This window comes from Psittacula echo, assembly GCF_963264785.1.
Source record: "Psittacula echo genome assembly, chromosome: 7".
NCBI classification, from domain to species: Eukaryota; Metazoa; Chordata; class Aves; order Psittaciformes; family Psittacidae; genus Psittacula; species Psittacula echo.
The window spans coordinates 24,568,149-24,584,639 of NC_137740.1; the positions used below are offsets into that span (position 1 = coordinate 24,568,149).

Consider the following 16,491-nt stretch of genomic DNA (forward strand, 5'->3'; position numbering starts at 1 on the left):
TATTGACAGTAATGTCAAAAGCATAATATGAAGGATAACAACTGTCAGTTGATTACTTGAATTTTTATCTTGCTTGTTTTAAAACCTCTCACGTAAATATTAACAGTGCCACTAACAAGTTATGAAGTTGCCATTAAGCCCACTTTTTAGCTTAATTTCTGGCCCCAGTGCTTGCCTGTATATTTGCATGCACCATGCTGTATTAAACAAAATACGATTGCTGTTCATGCAAACTGATAGCTGAGTTTCAAAAGCCTGGTGAGCAGAACACAAACCACAAAGGCACAGACTGTGTGTCTCTACACAAGAGAGATGAGAAACAGCACGTTCACTTTTGTCTTTGAGGTGAAACTTAGTCACAGAGGAAATCTGAGAGTCTGCCTTTTGTTGCTTTGTCAGAGTAAATATGCAGAAGATTTGCCTACTCTACATGGTGGTACTCAAACCTGCACTTTGCATAACGTACTCCAGAACTGAAAAATGTCTCAAGCTGTAGGGAGATTTGTACCAGTGAAGGGGAATTCAAGAGAACTATGCTATGATCTTTACTTGGAGAAAGTTTAGAGGAAAACTAAGTGGTCAGTTGTGGCATCAACATTAATGGTATTCCATTGATCTCAAGACCACCATCTCCAAGGAGGATGAGTCCTTCTTTTGAAAGGAAATATTTTTCCTTAATCAGTTTCTTCATAGGAAGAGTCTTTCTGTGGAGTTATTTGGAAACATTTGTACTTGATGTGTAGAGCACGTATTAAGAGTGTGCCCATACTGAATTTGTTTCTGACCAAATTAGTATTACAATTAGGTAATTTATCTTTTTCTGCCTCCAAATAACAAATGGGATGAGAATGCTAGCCAGAGGAAAGCTAATGTCACAGAGAAAACTATCAAGGTGAGTGGCTTAGCATGTGAGATCGTGATGCCTTACCTGTCTCTGAAAGCAGAATGATTGAGGTGAACGTTTCTGATCTGAACATGTCTGCTCACCCTGAGCTTTGATGGAAGAAGGATCTGAAAATGGCTGCCTAAAAGAACTCTGTTGGTGCAGAACTTGTCTGTCAAGAGAGTGTGGCCTTGCTCTGTGGCACTTCACTGGCACACACGAGCTCTGAGACTTGCTGGCATTTTCTCCCACCTCTTTCCCAATCTCCCTCTTTGCCTGCTACCTAGCCTCCTGGTGCTTTTCTCCTGATGCTGACAAGAGCTCTGAAACCTGTCTGGTACTTCCTTGTTCTTAGCAGTAACAAAACTCCTTAAAATAAGCTGAATAAAAACCAGTAGCTTTGCATGTGGCTCTGGTTTTTAAAAGCAGGTTGGGTCTAGAAGGATGAGGAGGTTATTTAAGGAAACAAGAGATGCTGCCTTAGTGGTGGTGAAGCACATGCATTTTCAGTGTGTCTGTGTCTGGGTAGAAAAGGCAGGGCTGAAAGACCGAGGTGCAATAAACAGCTTCAGTTGAGCTGTGTTTCTGCTGTGAGCTTTTCTTTACTGGTCAGGACAAGACTTCTAGTCGCAGAAGGGCCAGCTTTAGCAGGACACATTTCAGTGACCATTCTTTCCCGGAGGTAATGCTAATATTAAAATGTTAATATTAAAATAGCACACCAGTACTGATGGGCAGCAAAAGGAGCACTTTTGCATTATTTTCAGGATACTAAAATGTATAAAAAATTGATGCAGATAAAAGATAAACTCAGAACATGATGTCATGTTTTGCAAGATGCAAGACCATATGATGGTGTAGGCATCAACCTGAACAAGGAAATATGCACAAGTGAGCGCAGGCATTTAGATAATCGGTGTTTGCAGCCTTTAAATCTGCAAGGTGTAAGTTACTGAAGCATGGCTGCAAAGTCTGCTGATGTTAATTTCGTATTAAATCTGTCACCTTATGGGAGTGTTAAATACAGTGATGATATTACGATGTAAACACATTGCAAAAACAACCATGGAAGCAGAAGGGCTACTAAACTAATAATGTGAAAATCAGCAATGAAAACAGCTTGGTTCTGATCTCAGGAGAAGCCGAATTAGATTTCTAGTACATCCCCGATTGTGAAACAATGGTAGGCTTTTAGATATTTATCATCTTTTGGAATGCCACCATGCTTATAAACAAACAAACAAAGCCAAAAAGCCCTAGAGCTTGCACAGATTTATGCAGGAAAGGCAGAATGTGTATTTTAAGGCAAAGGTTTTCAAGTGTTGTAAGTCTTAAGACCCATCTCATTTGAACAACCAGTCTCAAACTAGATAGAACAAACCCAAAATAATCAACTTAGTTTTGCTAATTCTCTAGTTTGTAACCTGAATCTCAAAGAGCCAGGAGGGAGCTTTGACTGCTTGCTCATGTACGTACCATACACACATCCAAACTACTTGGATCAGCTGGGACAACAGATGAGCAGTAGCCCTGGTGTTTACTGTGTGACCTTTTACAGCTGCCATAAAATGGTTCCTCCTCCTCCCTTAGGGCTAATGTAGACATTTGGTTTGGCTAATGGAGCTGGCAGGCTGCTTGCAGGACTAGCCAAAGACTCAGCAATGCTTCTGGAACACAGTTTGGCTTCGCTTACTGTTTGGGCAAGGCAGCAGGCTGCCACAAGAGAAAAGAAAGAGAAGAGGGGTTAAAGAAAAACTACATCTTTGTCTGTAGAGGCCAGTTCTTCTGATGCACTTGGGTAGAAGAGGTGCACTTGTGCTAGCCAGGCAGAAGCCAGGTGGCTCTGCTACGCTGGTAAAGATGATAAGCAAGGGTGATGAAATAACAGATGGCTTAAGCCATGCTGACCAAAGAGAACAGATTGAAAATAGACACCAGTGGGTCAGGATCTTCATCCTGCACCAATCCTTCCCACAGTGGAGGGAAAAAGTGCCTGTTGAAGAGCTTACTAGGAACTTCCAACCTTTTAAGCCCAGGGTAGGAACTGGAGAAGCCATTAGCTGCATCTGATGCAGCAGTTATCACAGAAGTTTGCTTCCAAAGATCTTTTCTTATTTTTCACAGAAGCTCCTATGTGCATGTGATTACAGTGGTAACGGTTCACAAAGCATCTGTAGGAGGATGTGGATACTAGGCAGAAACTGAAGGTGAAACACACACTGATCTTGGTTTTATATAAATTAGGATAAATCAAGCAGAAAGATGTTGCTCTGCATATGCAAATGACTGCTAAAAAAAGGATCACCATCATCATCAGACAGTGGGAGAATCAGAGCTAGACTCTAGCTTTAATATCAGTTTGTTCCCAAAACTCAAAGTAAACAGCCCCTGAAACAGCAACAACCATCTCATTAATGTTAAATCTACTAATAAAGCTGAAAGAGGCAATCTTATGCTGGATGAAAAGCAAGCAGTTGTTGCATCTGTCTGGGAGCTGATCCTGTGTGCTCACTCTTGTAAATAACACAATAATCTAACATCCTGAAGACAATTTACACGTACATACACATATGATACTTTCAATGCTATTAACAAGAAGGACTTCAACACATATGAAACCCATTGTGCGAATGAATGTGTTCTCTGCTGAGAACCACACATTCACTAGGTTCCTCTAATTACACACTCATATGGCCCTCACCTGTTAAGGGTCCTTGTAATATTTTAAGTAGGATATAATATGTGAAGTGAGAAAAACAAAGTAAAATCATTAGAAGAAAATTCTGCTTAGGAATTACAGACTGCCATCGTTAATCTTTCTTCTAAGGGTGAAGCACCAAAAATGAAGCAAAACAGCATTTTCACAAAACAGCAGCTGAATGTGAAAGCATTTTCATGTTTGCAGACTCTTGAGACCTTCAGATTAACATTTTTATTTCTTCCCTCATTCAGGATCAAGTCCAAGACTAAATTTTTCAAAACCCACAAAGCGTTTTGTCTTTTAGTGTTCCAAATCGCATTTACTTGACAAAGTCTTACAACAATTCAGTCTTTTTTTTTTCTTTTTTTTTTTTCTTTTTTTTTTTTTTTTTTTTCTCCAAATAAAAATACCTGGGATTCAAACTGATTGCATTTGGAAGTGTCTGGAAACAAAGACAGTGTTGCAACAACCTTATCTCCCTGAGTGGATCTCAATCACAAGAGTCATCAGGATCCATACAAATGTTGCCTACCTGACATTTTTGACCTAAAAGATGTTTTAACATGTCCTGTCAGTTTTTGAGATAAATTGCTATAGCCTTACTGAGAACAGTAAAGGAAGAAGGAACAACGCCTCTACAAGTAACAACAATAAGGTGGGAGGAGGACCCACAGCTTGAGCAAGGAGACCAGATACCAGAGATTTCTGTAGAGCCAAGGATGGGCAACTAGAAGCTGATAAACATTTCTATGCAAGCTCAACTCAGCCAAGACAAGCTTCCTAGCAACGTGACATGGATTTGCTCAAAAGAAAAGGCTTCTTATGTCAGTACCTCTCTATATTAGCATCATCATGCACACAAAGAATTAGAGATATAGACATAGCTGTATGATCTTGTGATTCAACTGACAAAGCTACTTAAATAAATAGCCTATAGTATTAAACTAAAAATTGATATTTGTCAGAAGACAGCTTATCCTCCTGTAATTCTTTCCAGGCAGAATATTTTTGAATGTATGTGCAATATACTTTAAAAACAATGGTTACATCAGGTAGCTATAGTAACCAGCATCTACAAATGAGCAACAGAAGCTTCTTTAAGCTGTCCCAAATCTGGTTTATGAATTTACATTTTAAAGGATGGCTCCTTTCCTCATTGCCTGTGACTCAAATATTCAAGGTTGTTTAAGCAAGGCAAGTAGCTTACTTGGCTTTGTAAGTTACTTTAAGTTGCTTCAAGATTTGATTGAGCCTTTGTTTTCAGACTGAAACTTTCCAGGCTCAGTCTCCGTAAAGGTGACCTTCAAACTCTGAGTGGAGACTCTCCAAAAGAGACAGAGAGTAGAGGAGCAGTTACTGTAAACTTGAATATGGAATCCGGTCTGGTTTGTTTTGTTCCAAGTAAATAATCTTTTTCAGGAAGACAAGTTTAGTAAAATCAGATCTACACAGATCTGACTAAGTAAAAAGTTATCTCAGAAGAGGACTTAAAAATAATTGTAACTAAATAAGGGAGCAAAAAAGATGTGAACACATGGTCGCTGCAAAGACGTGTATAAAAACATTTATATTATTTCTGCATATGCTAATGGAAAGATTACTTCTAAAATGCGCCCAGTTCTCACATCCAGCATCTTTACAGTGTTAAAAATTTGGAGAGAGTTCAAAGTGATCACAAAGTATCCAAGGCCAAAAATAGGTGTAATGAAAAGACTTCAGCCTAGTTAGCTTATCCAAGAGAAGTCTGGGAACTTATTATTGAGCTGAAAGTGTTTATATAACCGAAGTCTGAAAACAGAACATTAGTTGTCTTTCTAAGAAAAGAAAATCCATAATCACCACACACTGTGCTTAGTAATGCTCATTTTATCCCAGGAAAAAATAACTTTCTTCATTGAGAGAGACCTTTGGCAAAACTATATTAAATATACTATATAGGTCATTGGCCTACTGAGTTTTCATGTATCGTCAGGATGCATATCATCATGGATAGCATCAAGGATGCACAAGATAGATAGCCAGTTGTTTTCTTTCATCTTCAGTTTTTCCAAAAGGTATTGCAACTTCAAAAGGTCCATTGCATGGCTGGCATCCTCTGGCTACAGGCTATCTTCTGCTGCTCTGCTATTGTATTAACCAGGTAGCATCTCACTATTTAAGACACAAAGGCTACTATTTAAGCACAAAGGTGGGTTCTGCCTCTTAATGGCTCTGGGATTGCACATACCTAACAAGGGTGCTTGTTCTGTGCCATCCCTAGTAATCTTTCTTCAAACTAGCCATTTACTGGAGAATTCCAACTCCACAAGCTTGAGGAAATGTGAAAAATGCAGGAAGTTAGGGTCTACAGCTACAGAAATTGTAACATGCTTGGAAGAGTCTTGATGGTACTATACAGCACCATGGTTTGACAGAGCATTATGGTTCAGGCTGGGACAACAACAAGATGGACAGCTGGCTATCTGTCATTGTTGTGAAGACTGGAGATCTGTCCAGTTCCAGACAGCACACAGGTAGTAAGCATGGCACTGTCTTTGACACAGCCTATCTATCACCTCATCTATTTTTAACTTTTCTAAGTTGCTATTTCTACAACACATACCAGGTTTTCTCAAGATATCATCTGTTATCAGTGCATGTAATCAAGTTTCTTCTTTCTATTACAACCATATTAAAATTGTTTTGTAATGTCTCAGGATAAACCTGCACGTGTTTTATCTACCAAAGAACATTGAATTTGTCTGTTGCTGTTGATCACACAAACTAGTTTATAAAGAATTGGTGAGTCCCTAAATGCCCCAAATATATAGTAGAAAAAACTAATGGCATGTTAATGTCCCAACAATGAGTATGTAATGTTTTTTTTAGTGTCCGTCCAGCCATGCAGGACCGTAGGAGGCATCTGTACTGAGCGCAACTGCAAGCACCTCTTGCTTTCTGCCAGCAGGTCTGCTCCTCACCCCTTCACATTTTAGCTCCCCTGAGGCAGGAGTCCAAAAGAAGCCTGCGAAATTATGTCACGTAATTCATAGTGGGATGAACAATTGCTTCATTGAGCTAACTCCTATTTATACTCTGGAACCTGAATAAATTGGCAATCCTTACCACAGGATGCGAGAATAACACACTGGGAGAACATCTGCCATCCCAACTGTGACCTGGAAGGAAACATGACCATGAGTACTTGGGTTCAGTATGAGAAAAATGCCGTCTGTGGTACACTTCAGGGGACTAATGAAGTTATGTATCATCTGTTTGTGCAACATTATTAATTCTTTTTTTTTCTTTCTGTTTGGAAAGCCAGATGTTGCTAAACTGGGGCCTGGCCATATGGCTTCCAGTGAGCGAACAGTTGTTACTGCCTCTTGTCCTGGGAGATGGAATTTGTTAGAACTGTGGGCACCTGTATTTATCCACAGTTGAGCTGGAGATGAGGTGAATATAAATAAAAGCTTTCAAGCCTGACTACTTCTGCAGGTTAACAAACCAGGAAAGTTTCCTGGAGCTTGGCTCCTCTGGGACTCACAGCCTCACATCCAGAGAGTGCAAGGAATGACTAGAAAACACAAACACAAGGTGGAGCAAAAAACCACCAAACCTCAACTTTCAGTGTCTTCCCCAATTGAGGTGAGCTGAAAAGAAGTTTTGATTATCTGGAAGGTTACCAAGTGTATTTATGTTTGTGTAAGTGAATTGGAAGGGGGTACCCTGGAGGGATACCTGTCTGGCAAAAGTCATTAAATCCAATTCACTCATTACGCAGGCAACCTCATTGTGAGAGGAAACATATTGTAAGAGGAAGATGTGGTTCAACAAAATTAAAGAGAAGCTGAATATGTTTTCAGGTTCGTAAAGCCCTCAAACAAGGATATAAAACCAATATAAATAGTATCCAGTGGTGTCTGATAAATCAATAACATCCAATAAGGCAGTCTTCCCTACCAGCATGTGTATCCAGAGACAATTCTTAGTTTTAAATATAGGAAAATGTGGGAGCTTTGAGAGCTGCACTGAACCATTGATGAAAATGGTATGCTAGGTATGTATTAGTATGTAAAAATGTGTATGTTCTGGAGCCTTTTTGTTTTCTTAACCTTTGATGCTAAACAGTTCGAGTGGCAAAAACTTGTTTGCCACAAGCCAGTGGCTGATGGGGAGGTGCGAAATGGGTTTTGAAAATGACTCAAGCCAAAGAGTGGACCAACAAAAGCTACATTCTGGGTTAAAAAAACACTGGGCAGTCACAATGAGGTGCTATTTTACAGAGCATTCTGTGATTTAAAATCATATAAGAAATAACTTTTGAGATGCATATTATCGTATCTAAATCTCTATTATTAATTCATTGCTAATTAAAATACAACAGGCTTTCACTGACAAGCATCTGGATCTTTGTGAGAAAACTGGAGCAGGAAGGACTCACCATTCTGTAAAGATGTAGCCTATCCTCTGTACCTGCTTCTGGTGCTTATTTTAAGTTAACCCCAACACAGACAATTACAATTAATTGTTTAATGCATTGGTGCACTAAATCTTGATTTTAACTTCTTCATATGATTTTGAAATAACATGCTTATACGTTGGAGGTAAATTAACACATCAAAAATGACTTGTCACATAAATGTTACAGTTGATCTACTCAGATAAATGCTTTTAATGTAATTAAATTCTCAAATGTGAGAATTTTCCTGAGCTCCAAAATGGAAGAAATGAATAACAGTTGAAGAGACTACAGATTTCCTATTCTTTAAGGATTTGAGAGTTAAAAAACCAGCCCATAGGTCTTAGAATTTCCAATTCCTTCACAGGCACTGCAAATATCAGAAAGACACTTGACTTTGTCTTTCTGATATTTCTGTGAACTGAGTTTCAGGGATGAAAATGTGGGTAGTATGTTGAGGTTCCCAGCAAGTAAAGTGCAGCTTACAGCTATGGAAACTATGTTTTTTCTTGCCTACTGAGTTCTTATTTTAATATATTTTTAAATCTCCTGCTTAGGTAGCTTGCTAATAGTACTTCAAAAAGCAAAAAAAGGAGACACTTAGCAGGAAACAGTCTATTTATAAGGCGTTTTAGATATTTTTCCATTGTTTATGGTATCCACTGATGAGTTTAAAAATGTCATTTCCTTCCCTAACAATCTTAATTTTTCTCTTTGCTTTGATAATCCATAAGTAGCAGTGTGTTTACAGCATTTTACATGCTTCAAACTAGGAGGATAAATTCTCTTATTATAAAAAAAAGTATGGACTCAGAAGGAAGTGAGAATTCAGTTGCTCACAATAAATGAGGTTTCATTACTCTGCTTTACGGATCAAGATTAGCTTCTGTCCCTGCAAAACTGAGGTACCTTCCACTGCTATGATACCTATGAACAACAGAACAACCAGAGAATGATCTTGCATGTTTATATTCTCCCCAGTTCCTCTTATGACTGCAAGATCAATGGTGATGCTGGTAGGAAGGTTAAACCACTAGAAGATGTCGTCTTTTCTGCTAAAACAAAACTAGCATTCCTTATTTTACTGTAGAGAAAGCTGGCAGCATCGTCAAACATGTAGTGTTTTCAACCTTGACTTTCTGCTTAAGTCTGTAAAACTGCCTTTTTTTCCCCACTGAAGCTGGTCTCATTATCCTTATGGGTTCTGAGTTTCTATGTTCATTTGCAGCCAAGAGTGGTTTGGATCAAACAAAAATGTTAGGGAATACTACAGTGTGCAATTTATATCAAAGCCGCTGTATGCATTTCACGGTGACGTTCTGTTCTTTCTGAACAGTAGATCAATCAAAGGATTTCTGTTAGACAGGGGAATGGTCTTCATCTTCAACTAAAAAAATAAGCTTTTTGTGTTCTTGTAAATGTCTACCCAAAGATAGCTGAGTTATAAACCTGTGAAAATTCTAGTCCATGTATGCATTTTAGTTTTGCAGAGACTTTGTAAAGCTGTATTTTCAGAAGATTCTGTTCAATCCAAGTATTTATTTTTTTTCTTCTTGGCTACAGGGGCTGAACAGATTTTCCCTGAATTGTTTCTTTTGTCTATTTAGTCTTTTAAAGAGGAGAGCTCTTTAAATGAGGGAGACACTACAATTAAGATTGCTTTTAATAACCATCTTGTACAAAGAAAATCAGGGTTTTACAAATGATAAAAGAGCAACAAAATTTACTGTTGATAAAAAAATGATCATGGCAAGACTGATTGGCAGACTGTGTTATGAAAAAAGATGTTGTGACCATAAAGAAGAGTTAAGAACTAACTTGGAAGAAAAATTCTGCCCTGTTAGCACTGCTGAAAATAAGTTACCCAACTTTCTGTTAAAAACCATCTTGGGAATTCTGCTGTAAGGTCGGGAAGGATACTTACTAAACTCCGTTGTGGTCACACAGATCAACACCCTTCATGGTGAGATACCGGTGACCACCCCCTGTGACCACCACCAACACACACACTGCTTTCTGGGATGGCATTTTATCAGGCTCGGAAGATAGTTTTATTGGGAATGTCTTACAGTTAGTGTAAACAGCCCCAGCTCATGCATGTGAAGGATTTGCATAGCTATGCAAGTCAGTTAAGAACAGGACTCAGATATTATCCAAACGGATCTGGATAAGTAAGTCCTGCTCCTTATAGAAAACTTCAGTGCAGTGCATCAGAAACCTAAATACTGTTGGAATTTTTTGGTGGCAGAGCATCCACCAGTGGACCCTGTAGTGCAAGGATGAAGGTGGCACTGAGCCTGCGACTATTCTCAGTAGATTTAGTGTCTCTATACTGCAGTGTCTCTATACTACCTTACAAAAATAAGTTTAATCCATTCCTCTAGCACACTTTCATCTGTGCAGCGCATTGCCGGTGTGCTGATTTGGAATGCAAGTGCTAGAAGGGGAGAAGTGCTGAGGAACATCTCAACTCCAAGAAGCCCACTGGATGCTGAATATGTACATCCACGCGTGTCCCTTTCCCAATTCCCCCGTCAGTGGGCTTTCCAAAGGCAGCTGTTCATGGCGGTGTCGGGCAGGTGAGTGGAGGTTTTGGAGAGGGGAAGGAAGTATAGTTAGGGCTGGCTTGGGTCCTTCTGATGTTACTGGCACAGCCTCATATAGGCTGCAAGACAAGGTTGCTTAAATCTAGCACAGGACTACACCACAGAACAAAAAAGGAGTAAAGATAAAACTTTATCTGCCAGGTATCAAAGATTATTAATTCATTTCATATACACCCCCAGCCATCCATTAACCAAAATGTTTTTTGGTTAAAAGGATGGGCTGTGTTTAAATCCACAACAGATACATGAAAAGCTGCACAGTCTTTTCATGTTTTATTGTTGGTTTTGCATATTTCTTCCCACATTACAGTATTAAGGAGATAAAATAAGGATACATCCCAGACTCAAAAAAGAGATAAAATGATCAGCTTATGTCTTTTATTTCTCCTGAGTTTGCAGAAACTTGTAGGAGGCAGATTACCTCTAATGAACAGTTTCAGAGATACTTTTTTATTCACCTACCTATAGTTGCTGTACAGAATTATCTAGGATAATCTGCAAAAGAGCGACGAAGCCAGTAAAACTTATATAAACCATTTCATGAAATGCCTTTTGCTTTCATGGTTAGTTGCTCTCTTTCAGTTCCACTTACAAGATCTATTCAAAAAGCAAGACTGCCAGCCTTGGGAGTCCTGGACTTCTGAAAGCTGGCAGGATTTCCTGTAAGTGTTGCTTTTATAAAGGCTATTTCCTCTCAAGTTTTTATGTTGCTTTTTCTGTTTGCATGTCTTCTCTTTGTTCTTACTCTCTCCACACTTGTTTGCATTCATGTAATTTGATCTGAGCACTTCAAAAAACAACTGGAGTAATAACGTGCTGATTTCTACAGTTAACGTTAGGTATTTAAGTTCTTCCCTGACCATGTCTTTATTAAAGCAAATTTTCTTGAGACTTGGTATCAGTTTGGGGCAGTAAGTGCTTGAAGACTTGCACCTGTTCTTGAAGCAGCACCCATGTAATTTTTTCATTGTTGCTTCATTATTTCTGTGCTAAGCCCAACACAGTCATGAACCTTATCCATAAATATTCTTATTTTACAGATGGTTAACTGAAAGTTTTGTTGTTGTGCCCATCCTATCTATCAGACAATCTTTCCTATCTTTCAGGTCACTCCGGCTGTGCAGATCACTCAGTCCACTTTGTGGGAATTTACAGTCATAAGAATTTATTGACCAAGGTATTTTTACTGTTATTCACCCATGTGAGCACCGAAAAGTTAGAGAAGTTATTTGGGTTCTGTGCTTTTAAGACACTGTTATTTTACCTGAGGATGCTTTTTTTCTGTGTTGGAAAGGGGTTTGTGGGAATATAGTGCAGTACTTTGATAAACTATTTCAGCAGGTAAGACATTAAAAGGAAAGCACAAGCCATGTATTTATAGGGATATGAGATTTAATTCTCTTTTTAGTTAGATAAGTATAGGTTTACTGAATTAAATATAACTGCATCACTCGATCTGTCTGAGTACTTTACGTGTGTATGCCAAAAATTAAACCATAGTTAAGAGTATAAAGTGGATTTTGATAGCAAATATCAAATAGCAGATATCTCTGTATCAGGATTTCTTTGTTAGAATCAGTAATCTGAAAATGACAGGGAGGACTTCACATAAATGGTTGAGGATGGTCATACATCTGTACTTTAAAATATCGGAAATGATTAATTAAAAAAAATCACTAAAATTATTGGTTTTAGGTACTAAAACGGAGTATCTTTAAACCCAAGAATTTTGCATCAAGCTGAATATTTTTTCATTATCCACGGGAACCTCTCACACATGGACAGACAATCCCTTTGCTTCACTGAGTGGGACTTGTGGCAATGCCCTCTGACCCTGTTCTGAGTCCCTGCTTGCTTCTCACCTGTATCATAATCCTTTGCCCCCTCACATAGATCTGCTCCATGTGGCTTCCTGCTCTCTTGTTCTTATTGCCTGCTCTGCCATGTCTGTTCTCAACTGCAGGCATCAGCCAGGCTGTTACTGAGCCAAGGAAGCTCCATCAGCAGGCTGTTTCCAGAGCTCCTGCCTTGATGGCATCAGCGCTGCCATTGCTTTTGCAGCAGCTGGCTTGTGTTCAGAAACTGAGGAAAAGGGGGAAGCAGTGGAAATCAGACTTTCCACTGAAGATGTGTAATTCCAGCCTGAACAATAACGATGCAGTGATGGCTCTGCAATGCATCCACACCCCTTCTGCTGGTGCTGGGAGTGTCCAGGGGACACTTGGTACAGAAGCTATCTCATCATGGCCAGGTCAATACTCTGTTGCGGGGGCAAAAAGATAAATCACTGCACCAACGTGGAGCACCAAATCTACCAGAAGCATGATAATTTCCAGGCTTGCTTATGAGTATGTGCTGTACAGACCTTGTGAAGTCTGACACAGGCTCTTAATGCCAGAAGTGAAGGGTCAGCTTCTATAGGATATGTGTGTTTACTTTGAAACAAGAAAGTGCACATTTTTCCCAGGGCAGAATGCATTTTTTTCTGTTCTTTTGGCCACAGGCTGCATTCAGACTTTCTCATAAATACAACCAACATGGAGCTTACAAAACGTTTCCTTGACTATCCTATCAACTTCTATCTTGATGAGTAATATCCTGTTTCCTGAGCAGGCTTCTGGAGACACTTTCTCCTGTAAAACCAGTTCTGGCTTTATAGCATTCCTGGATTTTACACAATCTTTACACAGTTCCTCAAACTGAACAGTCACAGGTTAATAGCTAAAAAGCATAACCCAGTCTTTGGCCACGTCTGGCACAGCTGATGCCTCTAAGCAGCACAGAGATCTGGATTTATAGATGAAAATTGAAGAAGCTTAGGTGGCCACATAGATCCCCTCACACCCACTTTTAGGCCTGTGCCTCTGAACAGCACAAAACCAACCGGGTTCAGAACTGTCCGGCTGGCAGAACACAATCAATTTTACCACATTTCTGAAGAAACTTGATTTTTTTCCTTCTCTATGAAAAGTCCTTAAAAGAGACAAAAGGGCAGTCCCCCGGGTTCTCACAGGGCAGAGGCGGTGATCGGGCCCACCGCCGCATGGAGGGGTTGGGGGGACATTCCCGCCTGGGACACACAACGCCAGCGGCGCAGCGAGCGAGATGTCCCCGCTTCCCGCCGGGCGGCCCTGTCACCGGGCGTCGCCGCTCCCGTGGGAACACCGGCAGAACGCAGACAGGCGTATGGCGGTAAACGAGTATTTCCCGTCATGCCGGCCCCACCGCCGCCATCGCCCCTTTAAGCGCACGCACTCCGGGAGGCGGAGGAGGCTCCCGCTCGTTCCCGGGCTCGCTCGGCCTGCGGAACTCCGCTCCCGGCCTGCCCCGCGCCGCAGCCCCGCCCCCGGCCGCGCGCACCGCCTCGGCTCGCCTCGCCCGTGCCGGGCCCATCCCATCGCAGCCCGCGGCCAGGCGCGCAGCGGCGGCCTCCAGCGAGCGAGCGAGCTCCTGCGCCGGCCCGCGCCGCTCCGCTAGCCCCTCCGCCGCCGGTTGAGCGCTATGGGGGGCGGCGGCGAGTGCCGGGCGCTGTGGCTGGCGGTGCTGTGGCTGTGGTTGCCCGGGCGGTGCGGCGGCGCCATGGACGAGTGCACGGAGGAGCGGACCGGCCGTCCGCAGCGCTGCATGCCCGAGTTCGTCAACGCCGCTTTCAACGCCACGGTGCTGGCCACGCACACGTGCGGGACGCCGGCCGAGGAGTACTGCGTGCAGACCGGTGTCACTGGCGTCACCCAGTCCTGCCACCTCTGCGACGCCGCCCAGCCCCACCTGCAGCACGGCGCCGCCTTCCTCACCGACTACAACAGCCCCGCCGACGCCACCTGGTGGCAGAGCCGCACCATGCTGGCCGGCGTGCAGCACCCCGCCGCCGTCAACCTCACCCTGCATCTGGGTAAGGCTCCCCGCACCGCCCTGCCCTGCCCTAAGGGGAACCGGCGCTAACGCTAGGGGCAGCCCCGCGAGGCGGGGAGAGAGGGGGGTCGGGCCGAGGAACCGCCCTGCGCTGGGGTTCTTAGTGCCGCCCTTGCTTCGGCTCGCATTAGTTAAAGGTGGCTGTAACTAGGCCTCACGGTAGTAAGTGGCCGAAGCGGGTTTTCGGCGGGTAGACAGCCCGATGGTCCTGGCTGGAGTGGCTTTGTCTCAAGTACAGGTTTGCTGTGAGGTCCCGGGTGTGACTGGGGCCTGGTCCTGCAGGACAGGACATGGGCTCTTTGGCTTTGGGCTACTGGCATTTTCTTTAAGGATAACCGTAGCTGCAAGCATACTTTAAACCGTACTTTACAAACTTGAATTTCAGCCTTCTCCACAGAAGCAAAGCAAGTTAATATTGCAAGGGGCTGCTTCGTTGAAATCCACGTTGGTTGTAGTGTTGATGTGTGAGACAATTGGCCCATGCTGTGAGTGGCAGCATTGGCAGTTGTGTGGGGCATGTTGAGCGTGTCTCGTCCCGCGCACTGGGAAGCTCAGATCTTGGAGCCTTCCAGACAACAGGCTTGGGATTCAGTTGGGAGAGGCTGGTTTGAAAAGTGGCAAGCACTACAGCAAAACGTGTATGTGCAAGGGAACATCTGCTCTGTGTCCTCTTATCCTGGGTCAGCATTGTCCCTTAATAGTTGGTGGGTTAGGTTTGTCAGAGAGCAGTTGGCATTACTGCAGAACCCGTAACATCAAGTCAATAAGAGGAGAAGGTGAATTTCCTGATGAATTGGCATTCCCAGCGGATCCTTTGGGATAAAGTAGTTTAGGCCTTGCTTTGGTTTGTGGGCAAGCTTTTATTTTCCTCTGTTCATTCAGTTATTTAAGCTGTTGTGACATGGAGGAAGGGTAATTGTTTAGAACTGGAAGAGAAGCTAGCCAACAGAAAGTTAAAACCACATGTCATTAAATACAGTAAGAATTTTAAGAAGCCCCAGTGTAACCATTCACAATTGCCAGTCAAGAGCAGCTGTAGAACCTGAAGTTTAGCATTGGATATGTGTCTCTGTGTAATTCAGAGGTAAAAAAAAATGTGTTAGGAGTCAGGGCGCTTGATCTTGGGCTCCACACCCCAAGGACAGGTTGTGTGAAAGCTTCCAACTGTGTTTGTGAGATGGAGGTGATGGTGCTGAGTCCTATACCAGGGATCACCTTCTCTGTGTTAGGAGCTTCAAAATAAGTATGCAGCTTAAGCGTATGCAATCATTTGGATAAAAGGAGGTAGGCATCTTTTTTTTTTTTTTTTTTTTTTGTATATTTGGGGTTTTATTCAGGTCACTTGGAAAACCAGTAAACTAAGATTTGATCTCAACCTCTTATCAAGGTAAAACTTAGTTTATAGGCATGTTTGTATTACTGCTGTCCTTGACTCTGTGCACCTGTATGTATATGTGTGTTCTTTGAAAAAGAATGATTTTCCAGCGTACTGGAGCAAGCAATGTGCTGTGTCCTGGAAATGTGGATGTTTCTTTGATGGAAACAACTGCATCTCTGAAATACTGTAGCATTGCAACATGATTGTTGTCGATTGTTTGGCTTTCAGGTTTGTTTGCAGGCTCTTGTAGCTTTGTGAGTTTGCTCTGGTGTTTTTTCAGACTAGGGTACAACTTTTAAGCAGAAGCTGCCTGGCTGACTTCAGATGTTTGAGGATTTCTCTTCTTCCCCCTTCTCGTACTCCTCCCCCTTCCTTTGCCCCCCCCCCCCCCCCCTTTTTTTTTTTCCTTTAAATTAGGTTTTTGAGTGGGTAAAAGGGTGTATAAACCCTTTTAAGACATGGAAGCTTGTGGGGGTGGTGGTGGTGGCAGGAGTTAGTTCTAAGATGACTGATAGCAAAGCATTAAGCTATCTGTGCACATGCTGTGCAAGCAGTAAATATTCCTGTACA

General features: G+C 42.0%; 1 protein-coding gene across 1 annotated transcript in view; it reads left to right on the forward strand.

The window, feature by feature from the left end:
* Nucleotides 1-13,937: 13,937 nt before the first annotated feature.
* The window catches only part of LAMC1 (laminin subunit gamma 1), a 68,020-nt gene continuing 65,466 nt past the window's right edge, over nucleotides 13,938-16,491 (forward strand). Inside the window, exon 1 of the mRNA XM_080624102.1 lies at nucleotides 13,938-14,523. Coding sequence (XP_080480228.1) covers nucleotides 14,133-14,523 — 391 coding nt within the window. The 5' untranslated portion in view covers nucleotides 13,938-14,132. The remainder of the gene's footprint in view (nucleotides 14,524-16,491) is intronic.